This window comes from Schistocerca nitens, chromosome 8 (assembly GCF_023898315.1).
Source record: "Schistocerca nitens isolate TAMUIC-IGC-003100 chromosome 8, iqSchNite1.1, whole genome shotgun sequence".
Lineage (NCBI taxonomy): Eukaryota > Metazoa > Arthropoda > Insecta > Orthoptera > Acrididae > Schistocerca > Schistocerca nitens.
Window position 1 is genome coordinate 14,626,864 of NC_064621.1, and position 13,216 is coordinate 14,640,079.

General features: G+C 37.6%; 1 protein-coding gene across 1 annotated transcript in view; it reads right to left on the bottom strand.

Moving 5' to 3' along the window:
• The window catches only part of LOC126198608 (protein unc-13 homolog B), a 450,615-nt gene that overhangs the window by 266,859 nt on the left and 170,540 nt on the right, over window positions 1–13,216 (bottom strand). The window contains exon 7 of the mRNA XM_049935061.1: window positions 9,915–10,034. Within this exon, the coding sequence (XP_049791018.1) occupies window positions 9,915–10,034 (120 nt within the window). The remainder of the gene's footprint in view (window positions 1–9,914; window positions 10,035–13,216) is intronic.

A 13,216-nucleotide genomic window follows, 5' to 3' on the forward strand; every position in this document is an offset into this window, starting at 1 on the left:
CATCTGAGCTCTTGATATTCATACAAGTGGTTCTCTTTTCTCCAAAGGTCTCTTTAATTTTCCTGTAGGCAGTATCTATCTTACCCCTGGTGAGACAAGCCTCTACATCCTTACATTTGTCCTCTAGCCATCCCTGCTTAGCCATTTTGCACTTCCTGACGATCTCATTTTTGAGACGTTTGTATTCCTTTTTTGCCTGCTTCATTTGCTGCATTTTTATATTTTCTCCTTTCATCAATTAAGTTCAATATTTCTCCTGTTACCCAAGGATTTCGAGCAGCCCTTGTCTTTTTACCTACCTTATCCTCTGCTGCCTTCACTCCTTCATCCCTCAAAGCTACCCATTCTTCTTGTACTGTATTTCTTTCCCCCATTCCTGTCAATTGTTCCCTTATGCTCTCCTCGAAACTCTGTACAGCCTCTGGTTCTTTCAGTTTATCCAGGTCCCATCACCTTAACTTCCCACCTTTTTGCACTTTCTTCTGTTTGAATCTACAGTTCATAACCAGTAGATTGTGGTCAGAGTCCACATTGGCCCCTGGAAATGTCTTACAATTTACAACCCAGTTCCTAAATCTCTGTCTACCATTATATAATCTATCTGAAACCTGTCAGTATCTCCAGGCTTCTTTTATGATTCTTGAACCAAGTGTTAGCTATGATTAAGTTGTGCTCTGTGCAAAATTGCACCAGGCGGCTACCTCTTTCATTTATTCCCCCCGATCCATATTCGCCAACTACGTTTCCTTTTCTCCCTATTCCTACTACCGAATTCCAGTCACCCATGACTATTAAATTTTCATCTCCCTTCACTATCTGAATAATTTCTTTTATTTCATCATACATTTCTTCAATTTCTTCGTCACCTGCAGAGCTAGTTGGCACATAAACTTCTACTATTGCGGTAGGCGTGGGCTTCGTGTCTATCTTGGCCACAATAATGCATTCACGATGCTGTTGGTAGTAGCTTACCTGCAATCCTATTTTTTTATTAATTATTAAACCTACTCCTGCATTACCCCTATTTGATTTTGTATTTATAACCCTGTATTCACCTACCCAAAAGTCTTGTTTCTCCTGCCACCGAACTTCACTAATTCCCACTATATCTAACATTAACCTATCCATTTCCCTTTTTAAATTTTCTAACCTACCTGCCCGATTAAGGGATCTGACATTCCACGCTCCAATCCGCAGAACGCCAGTTTTCTTTCTCCTGATAACAACGTCCTCCTGAGTAGACCTCGTCCAGAGATCCAAATGGGAGACTATTTTACCTCCAGAATATTTTACCCAAGAGGATGCCATCATCATTTAATCATACAGCAAAGCTGCATGCCCTCGGGAAAAATTACGGCTGTAGTTTCCCCTTGCTTTCAGCTGTTCGCAGTACCAGCACAGCAAGGCCGTTTTGGTTAGTGTTACAGGCTAGATGAGTCAATCATCCAGACTGTTGCCCCTGCAACTACTGAAAAGGCTGCTGCCCCTCTTCAGGAACCACACGTTTGTCTGGCCTCTCAACAGATACCCCTCCATTGTGGTTGCACCTACGGTACGGCTATCTGTATCGATGAGGCAGGCAAGCCTCCCCACCAACGGCAAGGTCTATGGTTCATGGGGGTGGGGGGGGGGGGGGGGGGGGGTGGTACAAGAAAACAACCACAATAAGTACTGCAAAGTCATAAGTAAACAAAAGAGATGTTTGAATTTGTATTGAAACATATTGTATTCTAACACTTTGGACGACTTAAAGTGATGAAGTATGCGTGTAAATTCCCACTTCTTTAACGATGCAACTTACTTGAGATTGTCAGTCAACTTTCCTTGCTGGTTAGCTTGCTGCTGCAACCTCCTTTTCTCTTCTTCTCCAAAGTATATTTGCTAGGAACAGGAATTTCTCAAGATTCTTTCTATTTCTAAATAAATAAGCAGACGTATGCAGTTTGTTTTGCTTCACTTAATGATGGATATTCAAACATCAAAACTTTTACAAATCTCATTCTTCACATAAACAAACACTGTCAAGTAAATCTCTTTGTCTATCCAAAGGTTAGAAACAAAGTTCATTTACACACAAGAGAAAGTTGGCTCAAAAAACCAGGTCCATTCTCATGCCGAATTTGAAAACACATCTTAACCTTTCCATGTCGAAGACGAGCATCCATTTAACAGTATTTCAAGTGTTCTTCCTTTTTTTCACTACAATAGTCAGAGTTATAAAACAGTATGAAATAACACAGAAGTTCCTTGAATCTGCCGTGTTCTTTCATTAAACTTCCATGATGTGCCCGGCAAACACTTGTCGGTGCCATTCGACTGCCGTGTCTGAAGTCTTCTTACTACACACTTTGGGCTGCATGCACAAACAGGCGACTTGCTGTAGATAGGGCTTCTCACATTTATAATTATAATATCATGTGTTCGAGACAGTCAAAGGCCAAGTAGTTCTAGAATTTACACAGAAATTCTCAAAACATTTCATATCCCCCTCCTCAGGTCGAACACGCGATATTTTATGCATAATCATCATGTACATTAATACCACACCTAATAACAATTCACATTTTAACAGTATACATTGGGCGATACTTTGATATCAAGACCTGAGTATTCATTAGTGATCCAGTATGTCTGACTAGTATTTAGGAAACATGAGACTTTATTTTTATTTTCAATCATAAACTACAGGTGTCTGTGAGATTTGAGTAATCTATTTACTGTTTTCATCTTAAACACTACCTTTCCTAAGTATCTATTACTTCTAATATTTTATGTAGTTTGGAGGAACTCTGGGCAACATGAAAACATGAAAGTGTTCCTTTTGACACTTGCAAACTTACATAGTATGTAGTAATGCTCGTTGTGCATAGATTTCAAACTTACCAGAATAATCCCTATAAAATGTGTGACTTCTGTCATGATACGGCCCTTTTCCCCAATGATCACTATCTATACCTTGCCTGTGGATTGACCATACGAGTGCATTTCCTCTATCCGTTCTGGCAGGTACGCCCCTTTATACAACATCCCTATTCATTAGGCTACAGGTCGTCCTATCCCCATGTAGGTACACCTGCCCTTTATATTCAGTAAATGCTGGGTATGCCCCCCTTCTTCTTTCTGAATAGGCCTCATGGTTCATTACCCCCAGTATACATTCCTATGCATACCATAATTAAATATTTTCTGGTAAAGATAAAAAACTCTATCCTACACTTCTCATATACTTCTTAATACTTTATCTAATCCCTGGAGTCCTCCTCTACTTTTCAACTTCTACATGCTTAATAGATTCCATGTCTATATACTATTCAGTAGGTAATATATTTACATACACTATTCAAGTCCCACTATCCTACAACTCCTCAATTTATCACAGTATTTGCTGCACCAACTTTCCTTAAATAAACGTCATGATTATTTCAGTCTTGCTCACATTCTCTTTCATTACTCATGCCTCCTTTTTATGTATACTTGCTCAGTGTGAACTTTCTTTTTTTTTTTTTTTTTTTAAATCTATGTGGTATATATGTGATATGAAATTGTCATAGTTCTCATGTGTGTGTGTGTGTGTGTGTGTGTGTGTGCGTGTTTTTTTTTTTTTTTTTTTTTGAGTGTGTATGATAGTTTTTATATCAACAGGCAATGTAGAACCACCATAATAAAAAACGATGTGTGCATATTTCCCAATGTCCACATATCTTTCCCTCTACAACAGTTTGTGGTTCTCACAACTTTCTAATTTGTTACCTCATTGTTTGCATATCCATCTCTCTTTGTGTTTACAATACCAGAGAAGGAAAGTTGTTACTCACCATATAGTGGAGATGCTAAGTCGCGATAGACACAATAAAAAGATTCACAACATAACAGCTTCAGCCATTAAGGCCTTTTTCATCAGTAGACACACATACACACACGCACATACACAATGATGGTGAGGCAATGTTCGAGCATAAGAAATTCTGGAAAGTTAACAAGGGGTGGTTTGGAGGCAGTGTGGGTGGATCATGGTTGTATGGAGGAGTGAACTGAGTTAAGCAAGATTCAATATTGATCTTTGGTTGGGTCTGATTGGTCGGGTTGGTGGCAAAACAGTGTTTCCACTGTAGGGACCAGCTTTTCTGAACTGTGCAAGTGGGAACTTTCCCTGCAATACGTACTACTTTCCCGTAACCCTCCTGGCCTCAACCTTCATTAGTCACCGTCCTTACCCATCCTGCCCCGTCCATGTTCCCATTCCAGCACTACACAGCCGTCATTTCATCGCCACACCCAGTCTTTTAATCTCTTTTTATTTTTATTTCTCTCCTTTCCGCTACTTACCCCCTCCCCCCTCCGCACCTTCTCTCCTGCCTCCATCTAAACTGCAACACTTCACTGTCCGCCACTCCCACCATACTATCCCTCCCCCTCCCCGCCCCAGCCTCCTCCTTACCTCCACCCAGTCACCACTCCCATCATGCACTGCTGCTGCTGCTCACAATGTAGTTTCAGCTCTCTGAGACTGCAGATGTGTGTGCAAGTTGTGTGTGTGTGTGTGTGTGTGTGTGTGTGTGTGTGTGTATGTGTGTCTACTGTTGACAAAGGCCTTAATGGCTGAAACTATGATTGTGTGAATCTTTTTATTGTGTCTACTGCAACTCGGCATCTCCGCTATATGGTGAGTAGCAACTTTCCTTCTCTGATATTGTTACATTCCATCCTGGATTTTCCATTGTTTGATCTCTTTGTGTTTATGTAGATTGTATCTAGATGTGTGTTTGTGTAGTCTGATTCTTCAGCCTTCTGATCGAAGATAAAATGTAGGTTATTGGAAACCACAGAAACCAGGAAGGACTTCTGTGATAGAAGTAGATGAATGTGGACAGAAGGAAAAATAGATAAGTCCTCAAATGAGAAGTTTAGAAAGGAAATAAATAGAAATGGTTGCTAGGATCAAAGAAGAGAAAAAAAGACAGCCTCAAAGACAAGAAACCCTTCCCACCCCCTTCCTCAGGAAGGTAGCTCGTAGGTACTTGAGTGAGAAGCCAGAGGAGGTTTGGTGTTAAATCATCTCCTACAAAACAGACATCCCCACCTTTACCCTTGAGGTCCCTGAAGGAAATCTTAGGAACCCTATGGAAACAGCAAATGGTGAAGAATCAGGGACACTTGTTTGCAAAGGTTGTCCAAACAGTGTGACGTGTGTCTTGTGTTAACCATGACTTATGTGTTTTTGTAAACCATGCTTTTATCCTCAATACCCACCCCTTTCAACACTGATACAACCCCCCCCCCCCCCCCCATCTACATCACATCTCATAAAAGGTATGAAATATTCAATAAAAAGTAGAAAATCTATATCCTATGTTATCACAGTTGTTTAATTAGTCATCCAGTATCATATGTTCTGCTAAGTTAATATTTTCTTCAGTTCACAAAGAAAAAATGTGTGTCAAGAAATATAAACTGGAACTCTGAATGATTAATGGAAAATCTCATATAAAGATGTGAATACCAACAAAGAGATGGAGGGGCTGGCCAGTACTTACCTCAGCTCAGTACAGCCAATAGATACACAAAAAACAGAACCCTTCTTCCCTTTCTTTCCCTCTCTCCTCCCTGATGAAGAAACATTTGTTCCGAAAGCTAGGAATGTAAATTTTCGGTTCTGTTTTTTGTGTATCTATTGGCTGTACTGAGCTGAGGTAAGTACTGGCCAGCCCCTCTATCTCTTTGTTAGTATAAACTGGAACTCTGGACTGATTATGGCAGTACATCTGTCAAAGAATAACACAGGTGTCGTAACGCCAGCTCAGCGAGGACAGGAAACTCGCATAGCACAAAAGGACTAAAGCTGCCTTGACTATATTATGTTCAGTGTGAGAATAGTATTCCCATGACTTCAGAAATTACTTGACAGAGAAAGGGATCACCAGGCAGCCTTCACAAAAACCACTGTTGAGGTCATCGTAATGTCACCACATATCATCATGATATACAAAATTGATGCCGTTGATTTTGCCCAGACCTCTACACACAGGTTTTGCACAGAAACTGGTGAAGAGATTACATAGCAAGATCATTCCAAGCAAAAATATAACTTAAGTATACGTGGAGACCACGGCAGTCAAAACCAAGGGAGATAAGAGCTGACCAGGCGCACCTAATATATCTTGTCCCAAGGCTATGCCAAATGACGGAGATTGGAGACAATATGTGTGCTAATTTCCACCTCATGCTGCAGCTGAGCAAAGTTGGGACAAGTCCAGATTGGGGACAGGTAGGTACGAATGCACAGTGCAAATTCCTACCCCATATGTGCTCTTGCAGGGTACATAAGAGTAGTACCAGAAGCACTTATGAAGATGCTTTTTTAGTTCCATAAGAGATTATATATGGAGTTAGGGGTTGTTAGTAGTCTAACCGACTGGAACAAGGAAATCTCTTACCAGGAGCAATCTTGGATGACGTAATCACAAATTCTTGCTGGTATGGTTTTTTTCCAGTACCTCTAAGTGGGGGATGATAGAATAGTTTAAGACTTTGAGGGAATTTGGTGCAGGAAAATTATTACAGAAGAAACACCGAAAACAAATCAGGAACTGATGGTCATCACTCTTCACATTAACTCAGAATGTTAATGTCCCTGGGGGATAAATGACTCCACCCAGATCCCATGGATCTGGTATAAACTTTTCTTGTACACTGGCAGACCAGTATTTCTCTTTAAACTTCTTTAGAAAGTCTCCCCACTGGAAATCAGTCACCACTTCCCTAAACACAACAGGTGAAGATACTCTTTTTTTTACTTTGTCTTGAATAAGCTTGAATTCCTTCCAGAGTTCATCTACGCCCTTCCTGGTATCATTAAGTTCGGAAGAAGCCATAGGAGACAGATTCCCAGATGTCATTCTTTTGATCACTTCTCAATCTATAATTTGTTCAAATGGTTCCTCCAAACTACATAGATTTATAATATCAAAGTTGGATATATTCTCTTTGAAATTCTGACCTACCTTATCTACTTGTACTGACAGCTAGTGTACTGGCACCTATAATTTGCAATTGGATTATTGCATTAACTTATCTTGCTTTTTGATGCTCTCTTTTAAAGTATTCAATCCCTGCTTTACAGCATTAAACTTAACATTACGTACATTTGCAAATGATCACAACTTTTCATTAATTTTGGTTTTGACCATATTACATTTTTCCTCAATATCAAATTCTAACTTTTTTGCTAAACCTTGGAAAGTATCATTCTGCTTGTTACTAAGATCAGTGAACAGTTGGTTTACATGAATGTGCACGGAACTAGTCAATTCATTCTTTAAATCTATCTTAAAATTCTCTACTTTGGTATTCAAAGTGTCGAATTCAGTCTTCAAATCTCCCATGGCTTCACATAGATCACTAAATTCTTTACTTTGTGAATCTACCTTGGCACTTAACAATCCTAAAGTTTCATTCTGAACATCCAGTTTAGCATTTAAAGTTGTACTTTGAGCTTCTAATTTAGCATTTAACTGCAGACTCTAAGCATTTAAAGCTTCATTTAATTGAGCATTTACTCAGTCTAACTTAACATTCTGAGCTTTGATTAGATTTACTAACTCAGACAAGTCAGGCCCTTCTTCAGTAATTCTCATAGCCATGGCTAGTTCTGATGTCTCTCCAACTTATTGTATACTGTCCATGCTTCTATAGACTTTCGCTGTTGTGAGCATTTAACACTAATTTCGATTATACCAATTACACAAAAAACATTCACCCCACAGTATTTGTAACACTTCTTACTAGAATAATAAATTTTTTATTTCATACTCACCCGGCATAGAATTCTCGCTGTGTAGGTGGGTGGATGTGGTGGCAGGTCAGCACTGGTGAACAGAAGCTGGTGCTGGCGGTGTCGAATGTAGGCTGGTTTCCCCATCTGCGTCCTCACGATACGTGTGAGCGCTGTATACTCCCACACCAGATCTTCTTAGTCAAATTGTTCACAACGTATCTCTTCTTAGACTAATACATTGAGATCTTCTCTCCATTCTTTTAACGTTATGACTTTATTATGTCTTTTCCTTTGTTGCATTCACTTTTTTTTCTTTTTTTTTCGTTTGATTGCTGGGCTTAATCCTGAGTCTTGTAATGGTTCCCTCATCTTGTTATACTTGGGTGCTATGGCAATACATAACATATTCTTATCTCGTCTCAAAATTCCTGTTTTCTTCTGTCCTTTCACACAGGTTGCCAAGTTCTAATGCTTTGGATGACTTAAAGTGATGAAGTATGTGTGTAAATTCCCACTTCTTTAACGATGCAACTTACTTGAGATTGTCCGCAAACTTTCCTTGCTGGTTAGCTTGCTGCTGCAACCTCCTTTTCTCTTCTTCTCCAAAGTATATTTGCTAGGAACAGGAATTTCTCAAGACTCTTTCTACTTTTAAAAAGTTTTCTTTTGCTTCACTTAAAGAAGTATATTCAAACATCAAAACTTTTACAAATCTCATTCTCCAAATAAACAAACACTGTCAAGTAAGTCTCTTTGCATATCCAAAGGTTAGAAACAAAGTTCACTTACACACAAGAGAAAGTTGGCTCAAAAAACCAGGTCCATTCTCATCCTGAATATGAATACACATCTTATCATTTCCAAGTCCAAGATGAGCATCCATTTAACAATATTTCAACTGTTTTCCTTTTTTTCCAAACACTTGTCGGTGCCATTCGACCGCTGTGTCTACAGTCTTCTTACTACACACTTCGGACCTGCACACATGCAACGCACAGTAGATAGGCTCCCTCACACTTATGTTTAAAATATCGTGTGTTTGAGACGGTCGAAGACTGAGTGGTTCTAGAATTTACGCGGAAATTCTCAAAACACTACATACTTTAATAAAGCTTCAGAATCAAGAAAACTAAATTTGAAACAGGAAGAAAATTTGGATTTGATATCATGTTAATGATGAGATCGCTGGAGATTGAGCAAAAACTCGGATTGGGGAAGAAAGTGAAATAAGGAATACCATTTTCAAAGGAAAAACCATGTTATTTGCTGTAAGTGAGTCAGGAAAATCAGGGAAAACCTATACTTGCACGGACAGACAAGGAGTCAAATCATTGTTCTCCTGAACACATGTTCAGTGTTTTCTACTGCTCCACATCTTCAGTCAAAATTGTTTTTTATATATATGTCAAGATGTTATTTTAAATGTATTTTTTCATTATTCTCTAGTAGAATGTAACAGTTTCCAAGCAAGCTAGGAAACATTGCAGGTAATACAGCAGTGCAACTATGAGCAAAATAACTATATCAGGCAAATTGGAAAAGTATGTTCCTATCAAGTGTAAATGTTAAATAAATAAATACAAAAATCAAATCCATTGGTGGCTTCAAAGAGCCTTGCATTGCTTTTTCTATTTAGTGACCACAAAACTACAATCACTTGTGGTTCAAAATGAGTATTTAACAGTAACCTGCATAAAATTCTGGTGCCCACAACTATTCATATTTTTCAAATCAGTGACTCACAAGCCATGTCTTGGGATAAAAGAAGAAATGATAGTCCCATGAACAGCATTTGAATTATAAGGTGAATGAATGTATGAAAGTGATCCTCGTCTGACCACAGATGGAAATTTAAAACTGATTTTCATATTCATCATGAGCCACTGTCAAACAGTAGATGCTTGACAGTAAGAAAGATTAATATCTGTTTCCACTCGCTAATATTTATTTCTTGGATCATGGTAAGTACCTTCACAAGTAATGATAAAAAATAATACATTTGATAAATATAAAATTGCTACTGCAACATTCTTGAATGGGTTTTTATTAAACAAATTTCAGTGCTACAACTTGTACAACAAACAGCATGGAATTGTTGGAATATTCTTCAAGAATAACTGAATTATGTAAAATAGCTTACCTTTTCTTCACCCTTAATTTCAACACTTATATGTAAGCGAATCGCACCGGACACAGCAGACTTGTCAGTGCGCTTCTCGAGGTTGTACCACACATCCATTTCTCCAGAAAGTGTTCGGACCTGTTATGTTAAAGAAAATGCATTTACATTAAATAAATCAAGTTCAGATTTAACTATAATATGCAATCTTGTGAGAAACATTTTGTGATTTAAGGAAGGTTCTTCTTCATGATTTGTCAAAGGCATCTGACTGTGTAAATCACAACACCTTAGAAGTAAATTAGAGTACCTTGTTGTAACAGTAAATGCTCCAAAATGGTTCAAATTACTTCTCTTTGATACAAAGAAGTCCAATATTCACCTATCGGGCATCATCTAACTGGAACCAAATTATATCAGTTATTCCACAAGGTTCCATCTTACAATCCTTATTTTATCTTGTATATCTCAGTAACCTTTCACCAGTATCATTACCAAATGTAAAATTTATTTAGGTTGCAGATGATACAAATATTGCGAGCAAATAAAACAAATTTTGGGAAAGACCATTTTATGAAATTGTTGTGGACATTAAAAAATGTTTTCTAGCCAATACTTTGTGTCTAAAATTTGAAAAACAAAACTTGTTTGTCAGACATATATTGTGATAATTCTTGAGCTGCATGAAATAAAATCATCGTAACTTCTGAACAGTTTGCATTAGGATGTTCAAACTGTGTGGCTGGTCGCGGGGCATGATGGGAACTAGTATGCATGTGCATGGGTTGGTTTAGAGATGAACCCCACTTTCCTTTGGATGGGTTTGTTAATAAGTAAAATTTGTGCATTTGAGGGACTGAGAATCCGCATTTTGTGATCAAGAAGTCTGTTCATCCTCAACTCGTGACTGTGTGGTGTGCAATGTCCAGTCGTGGAATAATCAGTGCAATATTGCTTGATGGCATGGTGACTACTGAATGTTAGATGAAGGTTTTGGATGATGATTTCATTCCCATTATCAGACTGACCTTGATTTCAACAGGATGTGGTTCATGAAAGACAGAGCTCGACCCCATCGAAGAAGGAGAGGGTTTGACATCCTGGCATACACAGAGGCATGGGCCTCATTGGCCACCATATTCTCTGGATCTCAACACATGCAATTCCTTTTTGTGAGACTATATTACAGGCAAGGTGTACAGCAATAACCACAAAAGCATAGCTGAGCTGAAAACAGCCATTCAGCAGGTCATCGATAGCACTGACGTTCCAGCACTTCAGTGGGCCATGCAGAATTTTGCTACTCGTCTGCACCACATCATTGCCAATGATGGAAGGCATATTGAACATGTCATAACCTAAATCTGAATATCTGTAGTGATGTTTACAAGTTGGATAAAGTGTGTGCATGCCATAGTTTGTAATTCATTTACCTTTTTTTATATAGTTCAATAATTGTCACACTGTAGATGCTATAATAATAAAAGAATCAGCATACTTCATTTACATTCATTTCATAATGTCTTATGGAATTATTTTTTGGAGCTACTCATCATGCCAAAGTAAGGTTTTCAGAGTCCAAAAACATGTAATATGAATTATTTGTTGTGTCAACTCTAGAATGTCCTGAGGAAGCCAGTTCAAGGAATTGGGGATTCTAGCTACTTCATTCCAATATGTTTCTTTCTCAATGAAATTTTTCATAAATAATTATTCAAACCATCATGTCAGTTCACAGAATTAATACTAGAAATACGAATAATCTATGTAAATGTTTAAAGCCTCACAGTTTGCTCCAGAAATGTGTCCATCATTCAGGAATGCATAGTTCCAATAACTTCTTCACTACCATAAAATGTTTAGCTAGTAATAAAGTTCAATTTAAGAGAAGCCAAAAGGTTTTTTTTGGTGGGTATGTTCTTCTCCTATGATGTGTGTATATTATTAATAATACCAAACAATGTATTATATAAAAACTGACTTTTACACATCTTCAGTGCTGTGCTGTGGCTAATGTAAATAAGCATTGATTTTTCTGTTTGATGACGTGTATGTAACTGTAATAGCCAAAGAATTATCAGCTGTACCTCAGTGTATTATATAAATTTACATGTTTTATGACAAATTTGTTGTTACCTTTTAAAATTAATATATTTTTCCAATTTTTTTAAAATTTAGTCCACATTCGTGAGGACCATTTCACATAGCATCTTTTTAAGTACATTAGTATATAATATTTATTGTAAATCTGTATTATGTTTTCTGTTTTTATGATCTGTTGTACATCCTTGAGAATCTCCATGGAACGAAAAGTACTTATAATACATCTAATCTAATATTGTCTTAATTATCCAAAACAAATTATGAATATGGGAGCAAAATCGTCTAGTTTGCTTTAACATGTGAGGTCGTCATTACCATCACAATACTCACTAATTTCAGTAGACAAATGAAATACACATACTGCAAATAATACAACAAAATACTGTATTGTATTGTGTTGGGTTACAGATTTTCATATGACTTTTAAATCATCTGAATTTGCCAGGTTAAACAACTGCTGATCTTTCACACTGAGTACAATGCTTTTTTGGTGAGAAACTCTTTTGGAGAATAATCACACATGCCCTGAGTGAAACACAGAACATTTGTGAAGGGTTATTAATAATTTAACTTCTGCACTATTAGAGCTATGACCTACATATCTTGTTAGATTGAAGTTACATGGTATGAGATTTGTTGTCCATAAAAACTTGTCATTACTGTGGTTTTCAGCCTGTAGACAAGTTTGAAACAGCTCTCTACACTCTTCTGTGCAAGCCTCTTTCTCTCTGCGTAACTACTGCCACCTACATGCACCTGAATCAGTTTACTGTAGCCAAGCCTTGGTCTATTTCTATAATATTTACACTACACACTTCTCTTCATTACCAAATTGACTATACCTTGATGCTTCAGGATGTCTCCTGTCAACAAAACTCTACTTATAGTTAAATTTGACCTTAAATTTCAATTATCCTTAATGCACTTCAGTACCTCCACATTTCTATTGTAGCCATTTAATCATCAGCAACAAGAAATAATAAACAAGTTGGACTAAGTAATTTGAAATTGAAATGTGGATGTGCAAAATTTGTATATGTTAAGTTATTAGACATTAGCAATTATCAAGCTAACTGTTTCACATGGCATGTTATGCATCTCAGTATATGAGTAAAATGAGTGCTATCTCTACAAGCAGGGTTCTCAAGCTGATATATCTTGTTAGCTAAAGCAGAAATACATCTGTTACTGTGTTAGGTGCTCCTCCAGAGGGGAACTAA